The 22,227-nt window shown below is 55.5% G+C and overlaps 2 protein-coding genes across 3 annotated transcripts in view; one reads left to right on the top strand and one right to left on the bottom strand.

Annotated features, from left to right (window-relative positions):
• The window catches only part of CDC45 (cell division cycle 45), a 40,693-nt gene extending 32,209 nt beyond the window's left edge, over nucleotides 1-8,484 (top strand). Inside the window, exons 16-19 of one of the 2 annotated variants that reach the window (XM_043967339.1) lie at nucleotides 2,915-3,033; nucleotides 4,764-4,840; nucleotides 6,668-6,734; nucleotides 8,339-8,484. In XM_043967339.1, coding sequence (XP_043823274.1) covers nucleotides 2,915-3,033; nucleotides 4,764-4,840; nucleotides 6,668-6,732 — 261 coding nt within the window. In that variant the 3' untranslated portion in view covers nucleotides 6,733-6,734; nucleotides 8,339-8,484. Of the gene's footprint in view, nucleotides 1-2,914; nucleotides 3,034-4,763; nucleotides 4,841-6,667; nucleotides 6,735-7,386 lie in introns of both variants that reach the window. The other variant, XM_043967350.1, reaches the window with a different exon arrangement.
• A 4,576-nt stretch (nucleotides 8,485-13,060) lies between these two features.
• CLDN5 (claudin 5) lies at nucleotides 13,061-16,614 on the bottom strand. The gene has a single exon (XM_043977436.1). The coding sequence runs from the start codon at nucleotides 16,391-16,393 to the stop codon at nucleotides 15,737-15,739; it is 657 nt and encodes a 218-aa protein (XP_043833371.1). The 5' UTR covers nucleotides 16,394-16,614; the 3' UTR covers nucleotides 13,061-15,736.
• Between the last annotated feature and the right edge of the window lie 5,613 nt (nucleotides 16,615-22,227).

Below are 22,227 nucleotides of genomic sequence, written 5' to 3'. Positions count from 1 at the left end.
GGTTCAGAGCCTTGGTGACAGGGGTCTGCGGTGGGGTAACAATGGCCGACATTTCTAGAGCACTGACTCCATGCCGGGCACTGTGCAAGCCCTTTTACAAAGATTATTTCATCCCCACAACAATCCTGGGAAGTAGGTGCTATTATTGTCTTTATTTTACGGATAAGGAAACCGAGGCAGACAGGTTATATGACTTGCCCAGGGTCACACAGCCAGCAAGCGTCTGAGCATTAAGGTTTTCTAGCTAGCCAGCCACATCCAAAGGCAGCTCAGCAGGTGTTGTAGATGAGGGAAATGGGGGGATGGGTCTGCTGTGATCTCATGGCACCCGATGGAGGGCCTGCTCAGAAAGGACGGCCTACACCCTCACTGGGGCAGTGCGGACAGGGAGATGTTGGCAGGCCTGAGAGTTCCCCTTCCAAATGCTGGCGTCAGGGTGTCAGGTAGATGGTACAGACCAATGAGGAAGGACGGAGAAGACACAAGGTGTCCCCAAACCACAACAGCCAGAGGCCAGAACCCCGCCCCCCCCAAGAAAAATGTCGGCAGGAGGCAAGGAGATGAGATTCCGAGAGGAACAAAAGCCCCGGCTCAAGGGCTCTCGGCATCCCAATAACATGCCAGGAAGCGGAGTCAGTGGGTGATCCCGTACATGCCCCCTGCTGAGGATGGGGGGGCCCTCCAAAAGAACTTCAACAAACAAGTGACTAAGCTTTGCTAAATTAAGATCCCATCAAAGGCTGCCTTGCGCTGAGAGCCAAACAGGCCTCAGGCACGGACACCTGGGCTGGAGGCATTTGGAGATTTTTGCCAGAATTTAGAGGTCCTTTTTAAGGAGAGAGATGGCAGAAAAAATTTAAAGCGGCTCTCCTGACATGAGTGTGGGGGGGTGGTTTTCCCCCTTGAAACGTGAAATAGCAAAAATACTTTTAAATGAAAAGCTCTGCCAAGAATCAGTGGTGGCGGTTAAGTGGCTCCGAGTGGGCAGCTGGATGCCCTGGGAGGAGAGGGACCACGGGAGGAGGGGGACCACGGGAGGAGAGGGACCGTCGGCCTGTTTGAAAGGGCGGAAGAGATCGTATCTATAAGCACAACAGCACAGCTCATTCCAGGATGTGCATCAGGCTATTTCTAGTTACAGCCTAACCACATCATTGCCCCTTGTTAGCCTCAAAGGGTGGTGTCTGGGCTTAACGTCCTCATACTCCAGAGCGCCCGCCCTCCACCTGGGCTCTGGCCGGGCACCAGCCTCATCAGGCATGGCTCGGTCTTAGTGGTCTCTGAGGACCCTCTCCGCTCCGAGATGCTGTGAGATGCTTGTAAATGAACTTTGCTGACCTGTGATGCCGTCAGGGATGGCTCTTTATGTCATCCTTTTGTGGGGTTGTATCTAAGTGGTGAAAAGCAGGCAGGGGCTGTAAGAATCCAGCTGCGCAGACCGTACCGTCCTTAAGTTAACTGTCGGTGCACTTAACGCCGTCTTTCCCCACTGACCCATGGGGGAAACATGACGGCACCACTCCAAACTCACATTTTCTCCAAAAACCCAGAAAAGTTAAATCAATAAATTGCAGTTCGAAGAGAGAATGACCCGCAGCCTCCCCCAGGGGTGCAGATACAGGAGTTGGTGGCCTTGGTTCCACCAGTCACATAAAGGGGAAAAGATCTAGGCATCATTTCATGGGGATCCCCTAGTCACTCTAAGGCGCCAGCCAACAGGAAGCTGATCCCACCTTGGGCATCAACAAAAGAGAAGCTGTATAGGACACGGAGGAGGCTCCGCATTGCCCGCGTCTTTCTCAGGAACTTCTGGTCAGAGGATTTAGAGCGGAAGGCCCCTTGGAGCAACTTTAGTGCGGCCACCTACACTTGAGGAAACTGAGGCCCCCTGGCCCCACAGAGCTGGCGCTCGGGCCTGTGCCTCAGCCCAGTCCAGCGCCCTTCCTACACCTGGTGGAAGTGGACCTCAGAGGACGCTGAGAATTAGGTGGAAAATTTGGCTCAGCCTTAAAGTCACCCAAGAGGCCCAGTGCTCTCTTGGAAGCCTCGTGCCCTGAGGAACGCTTCCCTTGAGAAGAGTGTTGCCAGGCGTTGGCCGTGGTGAGAGCGACTTCAGGCTCATCTAATCCAACTGGCCCCTAGACAGGAGTCCTTCTATGACATCAGCGGCCAGGTGTGTGGTAAGGACCATAGGAGTGAGCTCTGCCAGACTGAGAGGGACGGAGTGTTGGATGAGACCAGAAGAGCTGGAGACACGGTGGAGGGAGAGGCGTCGGCATTGGGGCCGGTCCTGGGAAGAGAGGCAGGCCTGCAACATGCAGATGACTCCAGGCCTCTGAAGGCCACTCTGCAGAGCTGCTGCCACACTGGCCCCTGCCGCCTGCCTCCAGCCCGCCTCCCCTGCTCTGCCCCTGCTAAACCACGTGCCTTCCCTGTCCTGAAAGCCTTCGCTCTCTCCTCGAAGACCAACCAGGCCATGGGACTCCTAGCTTTGTCCGCTGGTGGATGCTTCTGATTGTGTCATAATCCTCCTGCGTTGGAGGGATCTCATCAGTGCCCACGCTGTGCCACGTGGTCCCTGCCCTCTAATAATAAGGGGGGCTTGGAGATCCAGCCTCCCCCATCTTGTCACCTCCTCGTCTGGCAGCCTGGGAGGTTCCTCCAGTGATTCTGGAGTTCCATCTCCGCTCCCCCCTCCTCCGGTAGCTCTGCCTTTTACACAGATGAGTCCGAAGCACGGTAGGTAGCCCAGGAGTGTGCGAGGTGTGGCCACACTTCTGGGTAAGGCCCGAGGGGGAAGATGGACACGGGGAGCTCAGCAGGGGTGGGGAATCCATTGGGACAGGAGTGGCCCTGTTATGTCTGCCTGCTGTCGGTGACCTGTCAGTAACCGAGGGATCTCTGTGCCTCACAGACCAAGAACAAGCGTTGTAAGCTGCTGCCTTTGGTGATGGCGGCCCCGCTGAGTCTGGAGCACAGCACCATGATCATGGTGGGGATCCCCCCCGAGACAGAGAGCTCCGACAAAAAGAAGTGAGTGTCTCCCCAGCCTTCCTCTTTGGGCTGCCTGGGCAGGTGATCCTGAGGGGCCCTTAGAGGCCCACCACGGCAGAGCCTCAGAGTGACCAGGGGGCTGAGGGGGAGCTGGACGGGCCTTTTGGCTAACGGAAGCCTGACTGCTTATTCCCTTTAGACTAAACGCCTAAGGAAGCCTTGGCCCAGGAGGGACAGGAACAAGCACGGAAAGTCCCCAGGCCCCTAGCCCCAAGGTGGGGCATTGAGCATAGTCAGCCCTTACTATAAAGCTGCTCCTCTTAGGGAAGAGCAGATAGACACAGACTGAGCAGATCCCAGGTTTAAAGCCAGATGAAACCTGAGAGATCATCAGGGGCCTATCACCCCCATTTTATAGATGGGCAAGCCAAGTCCCGGAGAGGAAGGGGTGTTTCCAATGTCACCCAGCTTGTCAATAGCAGAGTCAGTCAGGGGGTGAGCCAAGGTCCTCATCCCAACCCAGAATCCTTTGCCAGCGTCTTTCTGCTTTGCCTCCGGTGTCCAGCCTGGTGCTCACCCCACCCAGGGAGGACAGACCAGCCGGCCCATAGGGGGACAGGACCGGAGCTCATCCTCATCCACCCCCCCCTGGGAGGGAGAGGCCCTCCCCTCAGGGCAGCCCGCGCCTCTTGTGAGGGCTTGTTAGCAGCCACCGCAAGTCTGATCCCCCTCCCAGAAGACACCGTTCAGATAGGGGCTGGCACTCATCATGTCCCCTCCCAAGCCTTTTCTTCTCACCTCCTCTGGCCAGTGTCCCTGTAGAATATACTCAGGGGCTCTTCCTTATGTCATTTAGAGTCAGAGGGTCTGAGTTCAAATCTCACCCCGCCACTTGATGGTCACAGGAAGGCCCTTTAGGAAGTCCTATAAAATCTCAGGGCCTCTGAGATCTTTCCCAGCTCTAGGGCTGGGATTGGGGGCATCAGACCACCCCGTACCTTAGTTTCCTTATCTGCAAGATGAGGGGCTATATTCAGTGGCCTCTGGGGTCCCTTCCGCCTGCATCTCGGATCCCCTGACCATCCATCCTGGCTGCCGTCCTCTGGACCCCCATCTAGTCGCTTTCCTTGGGAGAGGACCCCCCCTGCCCCACCCCACCCCCACTCCCTGAGTGTGAGCATCATTAGGGAGGCCAGGCCAGGCTGTGGAGAACAGAAAAGATCTGGTAACTCAGGAGCCTGATCAGCTGGACCCAGTTACTGGGGGTGTGACCCCATGGGCCTCAGTGCCACACACCATATGCAGCTTGGCTCCTTTAGGAACCACCACAGAAGGAGGGTTTGATACCAATGTGTCTGACCCGTACCTTTTTTTTTTTTTGTGAGGCAATTGGGGTTAAGTGACTTGCCCAGGGTCACACAGCTAGTAAGTGTTAAGTGTCTGAGGCTGGATTTGAACTCAGGTCCTCCAGACTCCAGGGCCGGTGCTCTATCCACTGTGCCACCTAGCTGCCCCCAATGACCTGTAACTTTTAAGGAAGGTGCTTATGTTGAAAAGGAGAGGAAGTGCTCTCTTTTGGGGGGGGGGTGTAGCAGGATAGGGATAGGGATGCCTGCTCTCTGTGCTCTGGTCCTGGGTTAGGACAGGGTAGGGACAAGCAGCCTGGCCCACTGCAGCTGACCATGGAGACTGCCCAGGGCCCTGAGCTCCCGAGGGCACCCAAGGGCACAGGAAAGCCTGAGCCGGCCGGGCCACTCCTTGTCTTGTAGCTTTTTCGGGAGGGCGTTTGAGAAGGCGGCCGAGAGCACCAGCTCCAGGACTCTGCACAATCATTTCGACATGTCAGGTAAGAGACGTTCCCTCACCATGGCTCTTTGGTGACCCTCGGGGGTCAGGGGGTCACCTGTTGTCAGGGGTGACGTTTGGTGAGTCAAGGGACCTCAGGGACTGGGCCTGGCAGGGAAGCCCCATTTACTGGCTCTGTCTGGCCAGTGAGAGCCAGAGGATTAAGAGCTGGGAGAGCCAGTGAGTCTTTCTCTGGGCCCCCTGAATACCTGTGCTCTGCCTCGAGGGTCCTCCTAGCTTAGCCTCAGTTTCCTCACCCTTAAAATGGGAGCATCCATATGTAAACTACCCGCCTTATCTCCATCCCCACCTGGGAAGGAAGTGGTTCTGGGCTCCCAGCTTGGCTTACCTGCTCCTCATCTGTGTGACCTTAGGCAGGTCGCTGAACTTCCTAGACCCCACTTTTCTCATCTGTAAAATGAGGAGGAGTGGAGAGATAAATCCCCAAGACCCCCCCTCCCCCAGCCCTGACATCCCCTGTTCTCAGGCCCTTCCCAGTCTCCCGTCAGTGGTCTTTTCCCTTGCACTGAGCCTCTGAGGAGCATGTGCTGTGGGCATGCAGACCAGGAGGGGGTGGCACAGTCTTTCTTTTGAATGAAAGTCACGTCAGGAACTGGCCTTGCTCCTGGCTCTAATGGCTGTGAGCTCCTCCCTGTCCCTCACTTCAGGCTGGGGCTGGCACAGATCCCGGCAGAGGGCCCAACCGCTGGCTGTGATTGGGGGTAGCCTCCCCGGCTTGGGCCCTGGCTGTGCCCCTCACAACCTTGGGCCCCTCCCAGCCCTGGGTGCAGCCTGGCCCACCAGGCTTGCTTTGGCTTTTATACACATTTATCTAGACCTGCTCCCAGCCCGAGGTAGAGACAGGGGCTGAGACCCATCCTGAGGTGGGTCACTTGAGGTGACATGAGCAGATTGGCTGCCTACCAGGTGGGGACCACAGAGCGGCAGCCTCTGAGGGGCAGTGGGCACTTCCATTGACGTAGAACAACAGCTGCCTTTTTTGAAAAAGCAGAGAAAGAGAGAGAGAAGGGAGGAGGGAGAGAGAGAAAAAAAGAAAGAGACAGACAAAGGGAGGGGGGAGAGAAAGAAAGACAGAGACGAAGGGAAGAGGGAGAGAGACAGAGAAGGGAAGGAGAGGGAGGAAAGAAAGGGAAGGAAAAAGAGGGAGATAGAGGAGACGGGAAGGAGGGCGGGGGGAGAGAGAATGAGAGAGGGAGGGGGAAAGGGGGAGAGAAGCAAGAGGGAGAATCTGGCATGTTCATGGGTGCCGCATTGGGCATGTGCAGGGACTTCTGGGGGTGGCCTCGGTTTCCCCTGCAGGCCTGTGTCCCGGGTCCTTGCCCATGATCCTCAGGGCTATGTTTCTGGGTGTGGCAGCTGAGCTCACACTGCGGAAGTTTTGGGAAAGCCCCCTTTGATGTCAGGTGCCCGCGTGGCTCCATGGAGGCCGGCATCGTCATCAGTAGCGCTCTGAGTAGCCCCAGCTCCCGTCCCTATCTGTCCCTGCAGGCCCTAGTGTTTACTGGCCGGCTCACTCCCTTCCCGGGGCCTGCCTTTCTCCACTTTGTCAGGCCAGCCTTGCAGCTCCTGAGAAGGAAGGGGTGGGGGGTGGGGGGCAGGAGACCCTCAGCCAGAGCCCCCCTGCCCACGGCCCCCCCGGGATGGGATGTGGGGATCGTTGGGGGCGGGAGCAGGGCCGGCCACCTGCCTTCTGAGTGCGGCAATGGGGCTGGGGCTGCCTCTCCCCTCGTGGGCGTCCTCGGCCGGGCTGCCTCTCCCCTCGTGGGCGTCCTCGGCCCCTGACGCTGCGTTTCCTCCCTTTATTCAGTCATCGAGCTCAAAATGGAGGACAGAGGCAAGTTCCTGGACGGGCTGGTCTCTCTGCTCTCCTGAGGGTAAGTGTCTGGGAGGGGGCGGCCCTTTGGGGGGGGGGGCCTAGATTTAGATCCAGAACAAGAACCATTCGTGAGGATCATAAGAATAAGGCCCTTCAGCTCCAGGGAGGGGGATGCCATTGTGGTCCCTGGTTTAGAGAAACTGAGGCAGCCGAGCCCAGTGCTCACGTCCACGGATGCTTCCCAAAGGAGGCCCGAGGCAGAGCAAAGCCTGGAGGGGGCTGTGTGGAGCAGTGGGCAGCCCCCCCTCGAGTTGGTAGGGCCTCCACAGTCTGATGACACCTGAATCCAGAGCCTTTGGTCAACATTTCCCCCGGGAGCCATCTACACTTCCCCTGGGAGACCCCAGTGAGGAAGAGCCCACTACCTGTCCCGATGGCCCCTTCTAGGCCATGTATTCCCAGGGCTAGAGGATAGTGAAGTGAATAGAGCAGCCGGCCTTGGATCAGGAAGACCTGAGTTCAGATCCAGCCTCAGACACTTTGTAGCTTGGTGACCCAGAACGTTGTCACTTCACTGCCGCCTGTCTTAGCTTCTGAATCTGTGAAAAGGGTACGATAAGAGCATGTTCTGGGGGTGGGGGGATGGTGCCCAGCCAAGCTCAAAGGGCTGTCGAGATGCTGCCTCGAATCATCGGCCTCCTCCCCTCCAGCGACCTCAGTGCTGCCCTCTGGGGCCGAGCAGAACCTCCCAGAGGACTGCAGATGGCCCCTCCGACCTTCTCTTCAAGCTAAGAGCCCCAACTTGGTCACCGAGGTCTGGGGTGCTGTCGGACCTCAGGCTTCTTCTCTGGAGGAGATGTTGGATGAAGCACAAGGCCTGGGGATCAGTGGGTCTGGTCTTGCTGAGTGTCCGTGTGTGAGAACAACACGATCCCTACTCGGGATGGGAGCAGTTTCAGGGGTCTCGGAGGAGTGATGAGGCCGAGGGGCCAAGGCTGCCGAGGGAACATTCCCCAACAACTGGAACTCTCGGGAAACAAAATGCTGCTTTGATCAGTAGGGAGTTCTCCGTCCTTGGAGGGCTGCAGGTGGAAGATGGATGCTCAGGGGTCTGCCAGACACTTGGTGCAGGGGATTCCTACGCAGGCCCACTGGCTGCACCCTCGGGTCTCTTCTAAAGGATCCTTAAATTCTCAGATTGTCCTCTGGGCCTTAGTTTCCCCCCTCTGTTAAATGGTTTCTGAGACCTCTCTTTCCTCCGCTGCCCGGCCACACTTCTACAACTGACGGCCATCCAGGGCCTAGAGCAGAGGCTGCAGCCAGTGTGTGTGCCAGGGCCTGGATTCGAACCTAGGTCTCTCTTACTCCAAGACCAACCCTCTCTACCGTACCTCCCTGCCTTCCTCCCATTAATTTAGGGCTTCCTCAAAATTCAGTCCTCTCCCCACCTCCAACGAGCCAATCAACAAACATTTATTAAGCACCAGCTGTGTGCCAGCTATCCGATGAACAAGCCCATCCCCTTCCAGGTCAGGCACTGTGGGCGGTTTTCCCCACCCTTTGGACACTTGGTTTTCTGCCCAGTGAAATGGGGGGGCTGCGTCCTTCCTCTCCCTCGTCTCTGAGCTCGGTGCTTACTTCATCTTTCTCTTTTCCTGTCAGCTCTTAGGATTCTCCCGATGTGATTTTCCACATTCGTCTGGATTGTAAATATTGGCTGCATGTCTGTGAAGCTTTTATGGACTGTTGTAAATTATTCACAAGGTTTTAGTTCTAGGGAAAGGCGACTGTGGCCTTTCAAAGCAATAAAGCGCTCTTCTTTGGGGCCTGGGTCCCTTCTTTTCATTCCTGGCCTAGGCCTGCTTCCCGTGCCCCCTGGAGGCTGTTTCCATCGTCTGCCCACCCCCTCGCTGCTGGGTTCTGTGGCCTGGCCTGGGCCCTGGGGCCAGCCTTCTGCTGCTCCTCAGGAGCCGGGCAGAGAGGTTACATGCCCGGGCCAAGGAGGCATCCCCCTGTTCCCTGCAGCATTGGGGTTCCTGTTGATGTGACCGTCTCCTGGCCCACTGGCTTCCACTGGAGGGGTTGGACAGGTCAGAGATCTCAGCCTTCAGCAGGGCCGGCCAGCCAGCTCTCGATAAAGATGTAGGAGAAGCAAAGTCTTTGGGCCAAGCCAGGGCAGTTACTGATGCGTGCGCACCCCCCTCAGAAGAAGCCACAGGCCTCGGGGGCTTCTTCAGCCTGTGACTGCTAGCTCACCTGATGGCCAGGTGGTATCGGTGTGTTCATAGCTGAAGGCTTGCCCCCATCCCTCCCTCCCACAGTGGCCTGTGGCGGGTAGACCCGGCACACCTCTTCTGGGGTGGTGCCCTGCTGGATGACCTTGGCTGAGACCTCGATCCCAGGAACCAGAGCCGGCAGGAACCTCAGAGGTGCTCTCATCCAGCCCCCTCATCCTGCACTGAGGACCCTGAGGCTCAGCAAGGGGAAGGGGAAGGGGCGCCTGGCTGAGGGGGCCTTGGGTGAGTTACGCCCCCTCTGGGGACCTCAAGGACGTGGGTCACATAGTAGAGATGGGGCTCCGACCCAGCCTGTCTGACCTCGCAGCTAGCCAGCCCTGGGCACACAGTCAGCCTCAGTGTTGGGACACGGCCGCTCCATCCCTCTGACCCATGTGGGATGGGTCTGCTGGGCATGAGAGGGACTGTCCAGCCAATGAATCTGCTTTGGAAAAGTACAGGCCAGTTGACCTGTAGGGATGCCCTTGGGGAAACCCAAGAGTTGGGTGCTTTAGGGCCTTGACTGAGTTATGGCCTCCCACTTAACTGGCTTTCCAAGGTTGGAAAAGGGCCTCCTTCCTCTTCCCGCTTCCCTGCACATGCAGGGAGACAGATAACATTGTTCTGCACTTGGGCGACCACGTGGGAGCAGCCACTGATGAGAAGGGCGTCAGCCACTCCCAAGTGTCACCATGTGGGCAGAGACCTCCACTTAAGACAGCCGTGGGCTCCTGGGCCAACGGCTCGCCTGGGCCTCTGCTTACCTCCTGCCTGGCCCCAGGTGGCTGGCTTCTTCTCTGTAGCCTCTTAGAGGCCGGAAAGGCGCTAACACACTCTGGCCGGCAGCGGGGGCAGCCTTTGCATGGGGGACCTAGGAGCCTCCCCTGTTGTCTTTCTTCCTCCTCCATCTCCCTCCCCTTTCTTTTCTGCCCTCCCTCGCCTTCCAACTTCTCCTCCTCTCTTATCACTGTCCCTTCTCAGCAAGGTGGCTTAGCGACGGCGCTGGACCGAGGGTCAGGAAGACGAGCTCATATCCTGCCTCAGACACGTCAGCAGGCCACTCCAATCTCTGTCTGCCTCAGTTTGCTCATCTGTAACGTGGGGATCATAACAGCACCTGCTTCCCAGGGTAAAGCACTCATACATGCTGGCTAGTCCCAAGAATCATTATTTCCCTTTGCCTTCTCAGCTGGTCCTTTTCCACAGTCTTTGGAAGGCTTAAGGGCTAAGAAGGGTGCCGGGGGTGCTAGGGAGGGGCCCTGAGAGCTGGCCTCAGCTTCTCAGAAGTGCAGAAGCAGCCGCCATAGCTCGAGGGCCCTGGGGCGCCGGGCCTGGTGCTGCCCCCCCTGTGGCCACACGGGAGGAGACACATCAGATTTGCTGCTGGACCCTTTGAGATTCGCTCTGGGAGCCCCCAGCCGGCTTAAGTTCAAAGGACTCAGAGTCAGAATTAGAGTCTGGGAGAATAGAATGACATCTAGAGAGAGGACGGGGCTCAGCCACGACCAGGACCCCAGCCGGGGCTCTGTCACCACAGCTTTGTACCCTGTTTCCGTCAGCCCCGGGCTTGGCTGGGTCGTTGACCTGTCCGGGCTCTGTGGCCTCCACCCACCCCTGCCGCCCAAGTCCCTAAAAGGAGAAGCTGATATGTAATAATGAGAGGCCTCTACTGAGGTAATGGGTTGGCACTGGGGCCTTCCAGTGGTGCCCTTCTCCCCCCCTGACCCTAGTCTGACCCCCTGGGAACTAACAGTGATTCTCAGCCCAAAGCCACGCACTGGCCTACTGAGAGATGGTAAACCTGGCTTCTCCCCTCACCCATCTGCCCGCTGAGCCCTTCCCGTCATTCTCAGCCCTCCCCGCTCCTTCTCCGCTCCCCTCTTTCCACTTTTCTCTCAGGCCCTCGCTTCCTGCTTGTCCGCTTCTCCTCCCATCCTCCCTTTTCTTCCCATTCCCGTTCTCTTCCTGTTTCTCTGTCCCCTTGCCCTCTCGGTCTTCTTGTCGTTTTCTCACCTTGTTCCTTGAAACCCTCTCTTCTCTCTCAGACCTGAACTTCTCCGTGCCTCTCCTCCTCCCCATCCCTCTCTCCTCTCTCCCTGGCCCCTCGTACCTTTTCTTGTTCTCTCTCCAAACACTCTTGGCCCCCCTCCTACCCCTGACCTCTTTCTGCTGTAGCTTTCTTACCCTTCACTTCCATCTGCCCCTCTCCCTCTCCCCTTCCCTCCCTCCCTTTCTCCTTCCCTCTTTCTTTCCTCCTCTCTCCCTCCCACTCTTCTTTCTCCTGTCTCATCTCCCCATGCCCCTCTCTCTACACACCCCAGAGATGCCCAGGGCTCTGCTCTGGACCTTGGGGCAGGGTGGGGCAGAGTGGGCAAGGCAGCATTTCCCCTCTGTCTGGTTCCTATTGTTGTGGGCACTGGACTGGTACCCAGTGTTCTCACCCTGAGGGATAGGGAGGGGGCCTGGAAGGTCCCCAAAGCCTGGAGGTGTATGTGTTAGGGGGCCTGGAGAAGGAGAGAGTCCGCTTTGCCCCTGCCCGCCTGCCTCCCTCCTGCAGCAGCCACCCCATGTGGGGGGAGCTGCACAGTCTCTCCCTTGCCCCCCTCCCCACTACCAGATGGACTCTTCCTCTGGGGAATGTGCTGAGCTGTCTTTCTGAAGCTCCTGTGCTTCTAAGCACATTCCTGTGGCACCCTCCTCCAGTCTCCAGCCTGGGTCCTCCCTCCCCTGCTGCTGCCTGGGGAGAGGACACCAAGCACCAGATGAGAAAAGGGAAGCACAGAGAGGGTCCAGGATCCTGCGCCTCCCTTTCCTGCTGTTCCTGGGGTCTCCATCGGACTGAGGCAGGGGATCTGTCTGAGAATCCCAGCGTCAGTCCCTCCTAGCTGTGTGGTCTCAGGCAGGTCACTGTCCTTCTGAGCCCCTTTCCTCAGTTATAAAATAGGTGTGATAAAAGAATGCAGTTCCACCTCATGGAGAGTTGTGAGCTAGGCTGGAGGAATGCTCTCTTCACAGGGGCTGGAAATCTGCCACTTGCATGTTTTAGTTAAATAGCCCTCCCTCATAACAGATAAGGAAACTGAGGCCCAGTCTGTGTGGCAGTGACTCGTTCATAGCCTACAGCCCCTGCCTCCAGATCCAGGGCTCGTGTAGGCAGGGTCTCCCTGGGGCTGGCAGTAGAGGGGCAACCTCCTTCCTCATGCCCCAGCAGCCCCTGCCCTCTAACTCAACAGTGATAGTGTGGCCTGGTGAAGCCTGTCTTGGGATGTGCCCCAGGCACCGGAGTCATGTGGATGTAAGCACACAAGCAGAGGTGTGGACACCCCACACAGCTTTGCTCTGTTCTCTTAGGAATTCTGGAACAAGCTGCCCCCCAGAAGTGATCCTAGATCTGAGGAATCCACCCTTTCCTAGATTTGCACTCAGAAGCCCTTCTTCCCAGCAGCTGGCTCCGCTCCTGACTCACTGAGCCCGCTCGCCCCCTCCCCACATTCCTTGTATGTACCATACTGGAAGAGCAGGGACTGGCTTTTCTGCTTGTATTGGTATTCCCAGCACTTTGCAGAGGACCGCCTGGCATACAGTAAGCACTCAATAAATGCACATGGCTTACGGTATTGGCTCTGCCTATAACCAGACGTGGGTGTTTGTGGGGGACTTATTTTTCCTGCGATGCATCTGTGAAATGAGGTGAGTGAGTGATTTCTAAGGTTTTCTCTAGCTTAGACACGGGTCCTTGGCACAGCTCCCCTTCTCCCTCCCCTCCGCCGAGGCTTGTTACCCAGGTTAGGTCACATGAGCAGGCTCAGTCCCTCCAAAGCCTGGCGATGAGGAGTGGGGATGTGTGACAGCTGCTCATCCTCCACTCACAGAGAGAATCAGAGAGACTGACCTCCTCACCTGGATTCCTTGAGCCTGGGCCGGGCTGCCCTGGGGCCCTGCTGGAGAGCCCCAGCACCAAGATGCCCAATGGACAAGACCAGAGGCTTGAATCGCAAGATTTTGACACTAGAGGGGTTTTTTTTGGTTTGTTTTTCGAAGGGAGGGAAAGATTCTTTTTCACAGATGACATTAATTACTTCAAATAATTAAATAGTACAAATTTATGTTCATGAAAACAATGTTTTTTTAATTCAACTAAAAATTCCCAAAGCTACTTTTCCCAATCTGACATTTTATAGTGGGTAATGAAAAAAAAAATCCCAAGCAAAATTTTTTCAAGTAAACTTGGACCAAATGGCATCTGAAGCACCCCGAACTCCTATAGTTTTGTACTTATCAACCATTTCATTTAACATTTCACCCCCACACCTGTTGCTTTTTGTAACAGAGAACCGTGGCCCCGCAAACCAAATTCCCCTTTGGCTAGGTGTGTCCAAAAAGCTGTCCAAAGCGGGAATTTGTGCTCTGTGCTCTGAGGCTGTCTCCTCACGGTGCATCCCGAATCAATCAGGGTTGTGTCGAACACCATCCTTTCACGAGGGAGAAAAAAAGACGCAGAGAGGAGAAAGCAATACTGTGATAGTAAGATGAGGCAGAGATGTGAATGTGTTTCCCAACTCTGAAATGCTCTTTGGAGAGGCTGGAGAGGCTCGGAGCCTCATCCAGCACCGGGTTTGCTGCCGTCAGCTGGGTTCTCACCCTTCCATGGCTTGGTCTTGCCCTCCTGGCTCCGAGTGACCTGACTCAGATCCTGCGCCCCCAGCCAGGCTGGACCCAGCTCCTGCCTGTGCCCGCTCCTCCTCCTATTCCCACACTGCCTTTCCCTGGGCTGCTTAACCCAGGAAGTGACTAGGAAGGAAGTCAGGTCTCCCTCTCTCCAGCAATCCTGGGAAGCCTCAGACACACAGAATCCCAGACTGTCAAAGGAGGGAGGGCCTTTAAAACAAAGGTTGTTAGAATAGGGAGGGGTTTTAGAGAACAAAGACTATCGCTCTGGGGAGCACAGACGGAGCTGGAGCTAGAAGCTGGGGTGGCTTTAGAACAGGGAATGTCAGGGCTGGCTGGGGCCTCAGAAGCTGTATTTTACGTGGGAGGAAACTGAGGGCCGATGAGGAGGTGGGTTAGACCCATCACTAAAACGAAGCCAGGTCTCGGGTGGGAGGTGCGTATGTGACGCTGACGTAGAGGCAGAATCAGGAAGGGTCCCCAGCCCACTCCCGACCCCCATGCTACACCTAGGCTTGAAACCAGGGCAAACCGTGCCGCATCAGTGAGGAATCAGGACAGGGGAACATTGAAACCTTTTACTGAGCACAGGTTACAGGTAACATTCAGTGCTGGGTCGAATAAGAAGCGGTATTCGCTTGTCCTGCTTCGCTCCATCCCAAAGCAGTCACGACGCACCCCTCCCCAGCTCACCCCCATTCCACGTACAGCCCCTCCCCAGCAGCCTGCTCCTACTTTGAGACACAAGTCCAAAAGGCTGCAAAGGGGTGCCCTCTTGCCGCCTGAAGCCACCTTCTCTGAAGCCACCTTCTCTTTGGAGGAAGAGGGCAGCTGTTCTCCCCGGCAAGAGAGGGAGGGGGCGCTGGTCACAGCTCAGCCGGAGGGCGAGAGCTGCAGCGTCTCCAGCTACAAGCAGGCGACGGAGTTCCTCCAACCCAGCCCTTGGCCATCAAGCCCAGGGTCTCGGCCCCCGCCGGCAGGAGGCAATTAGTCTCCCCAAGTTAACACTGATTCTTTGGAATGAGAACACTTCTTTCTTCAGCATCTCTGGGAATACAAAATACTTGGCAGGAGGAGCCATTCCCAAACCCTCCCAGCGTGGAAGGGGCAGGCTAGTGGGTTTTCTTCCCCCCTACCTTGGGCGGGAGGGGAGGCAAGGAAGGAAGGGGGAATCGCAGGCTTTGAGCTGAACTCTAGCCCCGGAACAGGCTGGGGGGGAGGTGCCAAGGCGGACCCCAAAAGGTCGAAAAAAAAGCTACCGCCTGGGGAGCCAAATTTAAGGGTAAGCTATCCCAGAGGACGGCCTCTCCAGACAGGGGCACAGAGTCCCCCGAGAGGCGCCTCCCCCTCCCTGGGGGGCACTCCCGTTATCATTCGGGCTTCAGCCCTTGGACTCCCCGGCACCAAGAAGTCAGCTTTGGAGGGGCCTGAAAGTAACGCCCCCAATTCCCTTAATGGATCCCAAAGCGCAACCGGATCGTGGTCAAGCAGTAGGGAAACGGGGAGAAATCGGCCTTCCCTTCCTCCTTTACCCTGTGCCACCTGGAGTATAAAAATAAGGTTCGCAGAAAGAGTCTGGAAGGCCGGGCCCGGGGCTGCTTTCGCCCGGCTGGGGTTAGTGGCGTGAGTGAGTAAGGCGCAGTTGCGTTCAGCGGATCCAGAACAAAGGTCTGTAAAGTGAGGCAGCGGGTGGGGGGCGTGACCTTGGCTGTCCACCGGGATGGCCCCCTCCCTCCCTTCCTCCCTCCCTCACGCTCCTTCAGCTCCTAGGGCCCTTTCTCCGTGGTTCTCAGGGGCAGCTGGACCGCCCCCGCAGTCTGCAGGGTCCACACCGCCGGCCCTTGGACCCCCCTTTCTGGGCTCTGGGCATTCGCGGGGATGCGGGGTGGGGGTGCCCACAGCCCAAAGCCTACCCTCCCACAGGTCCTCAGATGGCTCTTTGGCTGTCCGTTTCCCGGGCTCTGGAGAGGATGGCCCTGGGCAGTCGGAGGGGGCACGGGTGGCGCCCATGAGCCCCCAGGTCCTGCGCTTCGAGCGCCGGGCTGCAGGCGGGTTCTGTGCGCCCGCGCCCTGTCCTCCAGCCCGGTCCCTTGCGCTCCCCCGGCCTCCGCGCAGCTCAGACGTAGTTCTTCTTGTCGTAGTCCCCGTTGACCGTGGGCCGTCTCGGAGCCGAGTACTTCACGGGGAAGGGGAGATCCTCGCGGGCTGCGGCCGAGCAGGCGCCGCAGCAGACGAGGCCGCCCCCGAGCAGCAGCAGCGCCGTGGCCGCCCAGCCGATGTAGAGCGCCGAGCCCATCTCGCGCTTCTTCGACGTGGGCACGGTGGGGTCGTAGAACTCGCTGATGACGATGTTGGCGAACCAGCAGAGGGGCACGAGCGCCAAGATGCCGCAGATCACGTAGAGGGCGCCGCCGGCGGCCGCCACCCGCGCCTTGACCTTGCCGGGCGCCACGCACGTGGTGCACTGCGCGCCCGCCACGGTCACCATGAGCGCCACGAGCCCCAGCAGCGCCACGAGCACCGTGAGCGCGCGGCCCGCCTGCACCTCGGGCTTGAGCGCCAGCACCGAGTCGTACACCTTACATTGCATCTGGCCCGTGCTCTGCACCACGCAGTTCATCCACAGGCCCTCCCAGATGGTCTGCGCCGTCACGATGTTGCTCTCCAGGAAGGCGGACACTTGCCACATGGGCAGCCCGCACGCCACGATGATGCCCACCCAGCCCACGATGCACAGCCCCAGACCCAGGATCTCCAGTGCCACAGACGACATGGCCACGGTTAGAACGGGGGTGGCTTTAGCAGAAAGGAGCAGCTGGTGGGCAGAGGGGGAGGAGAAGGAGGAAGAGGGGAGAGAGGAGGAGGCGGGAGAGGAGAGAGACCGCAGCCCCAGGCCTGGGCTTCGGAGGGGCGCGCTGCAGGACCCCTACGGCTGGGCTGCGCTCTGCTCTGCTGGGCTGCTCCCCAGTCTCTGTCCGTGCGCTCCTGCTCTCTCGAACTAGAGGCGCGGACCGCCTGGGCTTGGCATTTAAAGCTTCGGGGGCCGCCCTACCCAGCCCCGGGCAGCCAATCCCGACCACCGCGGCCAGGCCACAGCCAATAGAAGGAGTCGGGGGTGGGGGAGCCAGAGGCAGAGAAACAAAAGCGCGTGGAAGTCTATTGCAGTATCTTGGGGAAGTGGCTGGGGCGGTGTGTGTGTGTGGGGGGGATTGGGAGGGGGGTCTCGGAACTGCCTGGGCCTGCCCCCAGCCCTGGGCTGGCCAGACACCGCCCCCCCCCCTTGGACCTCGCCTCTCTCATTCCTGTTTCCTAGACTCACAGGAGCCAAGGTTTAGCATTGAGCCTCAGAAGTCCACTCCGCTATCCGTTTTAAAGACTGGGGGCCCCGGGGTGCAGCGCCCTGAGGCGCGAATCTTTCCCCTCCCGGCCACCTCGAGTTCCTTAAGACGGCTCACACTGTGGACATTCTCATCAAGTCTCCTCCTTGCTTCGGACAGAGACACCCCGATCCCCTCCTGTGGCCCGCCACGCCTCAGGTAATCTGATCTACGAGTCCGATCCACAGACGCCCAGAACACAAATTGCCATCGAACCCCTTTGGATGCGGACCTGCACCCTCCGCTCCCCACGTTTCCCTCCCCATGCCAGCCGCCTGTGGATCGCAGATAACGGCGCACGCACCTGGGGCTCACTACAGGTGCCCATGGGTCAGGTTCGCTCGCGCGCGCGCGCACACGTACACACACTCACACGTCTTAACAACAGACTCAATAACCGCACCCCTCCACATGCAGTAAAATTGAAGACTCGGGACTGGACTTGTGACTTCATAGGCCTAGGAAATTCCCAACTTCCTTTAACAATTTAAATCAATACCGTCACTGCTGCTCATAGTCCTAGAAAGCTCCTGGGGCACTTAGGGGTTCGATGACTTACCCACGGTCACACAACCAGTTTGAGTCAGGGGGAGGACTCGAGCCCAAATCTCTCCACTACTTCATTGCAACTCTACATAACAGAATCCAGCGCTAGGTGCTGGACCTGTATTTGAAGTGATTGATAACCAGCGGGGCGAGGAAGCGCCCTGCACTGGGGCGGGCCCGCACCTGACAGTCTAGTGAGCGCTGAGGTTAGTCACCCCACCAGGGTCACACAGACCGGCTGAGGAAGGCACCCCCAGCCATCACTCCCCACCGCCTCCTCACTGACCATGCCAATACATGCTGCCAACGGCTTGAGATCATTTCCTCTTCTTTGAGCTTTATAGCAACCTGTAGGTGTGAAGGCTGTACATGGCTTAACACAGAACCTGGCACAAGTAGGTGCTCAATGAATGCTTGTTGTTTGGTTGACATAGGAATCATTTCCCCTATTTTACAGGTGAGGAAAGTGACTGTCCGAGAAGGTTCGGGCTTGGCTAGCTCGGGCATCTTAGCACCTGCTCTGCTGCCACCCACGCTTCAGCGTCAGCTCCTCCAGACACCCTGCCCCTGCTTCTGGGAGATGGGGGTGTCGGCTCAGCGAGGGACTGACCTTGCACTTGTGGACTGAAAGGTAACTCAACCCCACCTTGGGTAGCCCCTCTCCAACCAGTCAGGTCCATGGCGGAGCCCCAGCTCCTGCCAAGAGCGCCGGAAGCTCTCCAAAGCTCTCTGCCCGGAAGCTGAGTGTGCACAAAACCCCACTGCACCCCGTCACCCCCTTTCCGCTTCTAGCGAAGGAAAAGAATAATCAAGTCAACATTATCCTGGCCACGGGGAAGGGTGTGACCCTCTATGGGCTCCCCAGGGAACTGGGCTGATTCGGAGCTCCAGGTAGCCTGGGCTGAAGCTCCCCTCTCTGACCCCACCGCCCTCCCCATCGCCCACCCCAGCCATGACTGCTTTACTCTTTCCCGGGCCCTGGCTCGCTCTCGCCTCCTCTTGCTTTGCTTTGTGCCTTTCTGTTGTTAATGATCTGGCCTCTATGTCAAACAGAGCTCTCCCTCCCTCTTCCTCTTCCTCTTCCCCCTCTTTTTCTCTCTCTCTTCCTCCCTCTCTCCCTCCCTCCTTCTTCCCCTCTCTCTTCCCCCTCTCCCTTTCTTTCTCCCTCCCTTCCTCTCTTTTCCTTCCCCCTCTCTTTTCTCTGCCTCCCTCTCCATCTCTCCCTCTCTCTCCCTTCCCCTCTCTCTCTCCCTCCTTTCACCCTCTCTTTCTCTCTCTCTCTTTCTCCCTCCCTCTCTTTCCCTCCCTCTCTTTCTCTTCCTTCATCTTGCTCTCTCTCTCCCTCTCCCCCTTCCTCTCTCTCACTTACCATCTCCTTGCATATAAATGTATATTATATATATACATACATATATGTTTTTTTGTTATTGAGTCATTTTTCAGTCACGTCCAACTTCATAGGCCCATTTGGTGTTTTCTTGGCAAAGATACAAGAGTGGTTTGCCATTTCCATATATATATATACACACATATATATACACACACATATATATACATATATATATACACACACATATCTATGTATACACACACACACAAACACACATATGCACACCAGCAGCCCCCTAGACAAGAGCAGTCTGTGCAGCAGCAAGGCCCCAGCCAGAATAAGCCACCAGCTAGGCTTTGACCCCATGGCTGATCAGTAGTGAAGCCCCACCCCAGGACCCCTCCACAGAAAGACTCTGTCCCTAGGACCTACCAGCTGAGAGGCTCTGTTTCCACAGGAACCTAGTAGTGGGGCACCACTCCTGGGACTGACCAGCAACAGGATCCTTCCTCCAGGGTCAGCCACCAGAAAGACTCTTAACATAGCAATCCAGCAGCAAGGTCCTAGCCCAGAGCAGGCCAGCAGCTAAACCCTATACTCTCTTGAGGCCAGAAGAGCCCCCTCCCTCCCAGCCTCAGTGCAAGCCAGAAAGCAAGCAGCTAAGCCCTGAAGGCCTGCGAAAGCCAGCAGTAAGACCCGGAGCCCCAGCACAAAAAGCTTGAGGTAGTGCAGGACCAGAGCCCAACTCTCACATAAAATATCACCAAAAAAGGCAGATAAAATGAGCAAAAAACTAAAAAAGAACTTGACTATAGAACATTATTGTGGTGATAGGGGGGATCTAGGCATAAACTTAGAATAGGACAATAGTGTCAAAATGGCTACATTTGAAGCCTCAAAGAAAAATGTAATTTGGTCTCAGACACCCCCCCCCAAAAAAAATTTCTGGAAGAACTTAAAAAGGATTTTAAAAATCAAATTAGAGAAGTAGAAGAAAAATTGGGAAAAGAAATGTGAGTAATGCAAGAGAATCATTAAAAAAGAGTCAATACCATGGGAAAAAATATACAAAAACTTACCAAGGAAAATAACTCCCTAAAAAAATAGAATTGGCCAAATGGAAAAGGAAGTACAAAAGCTTACTGAAGAAAATAATTCCTTAAAACTTATAATTAAACAATCAGAAACTAATGGCTCTCTGAGACATCAAGATATGATAAAACAAAATTTTAAAAGTAAAAAAAGATGAAAATGTGAACTTTCTCATTGGAAAAACAACTGACCTAGAAAAAATATGCAGGAGAGATACTGTAAGAATTATCGGACTACTTGAAAGCTATGATTAAAAAAAGAAAGAAAGAAAAAAACCTGGACAACACCTTGGGCAAAATTGAGATTGAAAGAATCAACTCATCACTACTTAAAATTCCCAGAAACATCATGGCCAGATTTCAGAGCTCACAGAGAAAGTATTACAAACAACCAAAAAGAAACAATTCAAATATCATGGAGGTACAGTCAGGATTACACAGGATTTGGCAGCTTCCCCATTAAAGAACTAGAGGGCATGGGATATAATATACCGGAAGGCAAAAAAGTTAGGATTATAACCAAACATCACCTACCCAGCAACATAGAATATAATCTTTCAGGTGGAAAATGAATATTGAATGAAATAAAGGACTTTCTTTTTCTGGTATTTTATGTTTTCTTCCTTAAACAACAGTCACCTCATTTGGTTTTCTCTACATTTAAAAAAGACACTTGGATCTGCTCTCTGGGAGAAGCATGTCACTTAACACTCACCAGCTGGGGATGCCTGACTCCTTAGAGGAAATGGAGGTAGGGGTGGGGGACGAGGGGAGAAAGCCACCACCCCTCCCCTCTGTCCTAAGGGAATGTGCCTCTGACCCTGGGAAAAATTCACTCAGTGCCTGACTGAAGTCTGTTAGGTCTTGAGGCTCTCCCTTCCACTCTGCCTTAGAAGGATCTTGTCTTTGTTCAAGTCTTGTGTTGTTCTCAATGCTGGATGCCCTGTGGGTGATGTGGAGGTAGCTCTGTCCCATGGAACAGCCAGCAGCAATGCTGTTCACCACAATTTGAATTCTATGGGAGCAGCAACTCCTGCCTCTGGAGGAGTTGGGCCATGGAGTTCAGAATACAACAGATGCAAGCTAGGCTCTAGTTCTCTCTTGGACCTTCCTGGAGGGAGGCCAGCCTGTCAGGAGCCAAAGGCAGGCAAGACATCCAAGGTGCAGTTTCTTTATTCTTCTTTCTTTTTTTTTTTTTTCCGGGGCAATGGGGGTTAAGTGACTTGCCCAGGGTCACACAGCTAGTAAGTGTCTGAGGCCAGATTTGAACTCAGGTCTTCCTGAATCCAGGGCCGATGCTTCATCCACTGTGCCACTTAGCTGCCCCCGCAAGGTACAGTTTCAAATGTCTAGAGCCAGGCTACACCAGTTAGCAACCTCATGTAAGGTACGTGCTCACAACTTTTGGAAGGAAAAGCTTTGGGAAGTGCTCAGTGACTAGGTTTCCCCTTCTCTCCCCCTGCTTCTTGTAGCCTCTCATTGGGATCACCACTGCCAAGGTGGAGATGTTGCAGAACCTTCCTCTAAAACAAGGAAACAACCCTCTTGGGGTGCGTGCTCACGGGGATCAAAGCTTGTTAATTCATGAGCAGAAAACAAGCAAAGCAGGGAGAGGACACTAGGCAGAGAAAGTCATCTTACCAGGATGTTCTCTGTGTGACAGGGACAAGTGCACTGAGACACCTGACAGAAGGGACCGGTGGGACCAAGGAAAGTGGGAGTCATGAAGGCCTCAAGCCTTTCTGAATTAGAGGACTTCCAAGCATTTCTAATTAAAAGACCAGAGCTGGATAAAAATATCTGACCTCCAAATACAAGATTCAAGGGAAACATAAAGAGGTAAAAAAGAAACAAGAGGAGCAGCTAGGTGGCGCAGTGGATAGAGCACTGGCCCTGGAGTCAGGAGGACCTGAGTTCAAATATGACCTCAGACACTTGACACTTACTAGCTGTGTGACCCTGGGCAAATCACTTAACCCCAATTGCCTCACCAAAAAAAGAAAGAAAGAAAGAAAAAAAACCAACAAGAAACAAGAAATAACACATAAGAAATTCAATAAGGTTAAACTGTTTGTATTTCTATATGGCAAGATAATATTAACAATTTCTTTACTATAAGAGCAACTAGGAGGAGTGTATGTAGACAGAGGATGTGGCTATAAGGTGACTGATGGAATAATACCTAAAAAACAAAATAAAGATGTGAGAAAGAAAATTGCACTGGAAGAATGAAGGGGGAGATTGAATGGGTTAAATTATCCCA

This window comes from Dromiciops gliroides, chromosome 1, assembly GCF_019393635.1.
Source record: "Dromiciops gliroides isolate mDroGli1 chromosome 1, mDroGli1.pri, whole genome shotgun sequence".
NCBI lineage: Eukaryota > Metazoa > Chordata > Mammalia > Microbiotheria > Microbiotheriidae > Dromiciops > Dromiciops gliroides.
This window is presented reverse-complemented; position numbering and strand designations above follow the sequence as displayed.

Coding starts and splice junctions, on each gene's coding strand:
- CLDN5 (XM_043977436.1), bottom strand. CDS start 16,393: ATGTCGTCTGTGGCACTGGAGATCCTGGGTCTGGGGCTGTGCATCGTG.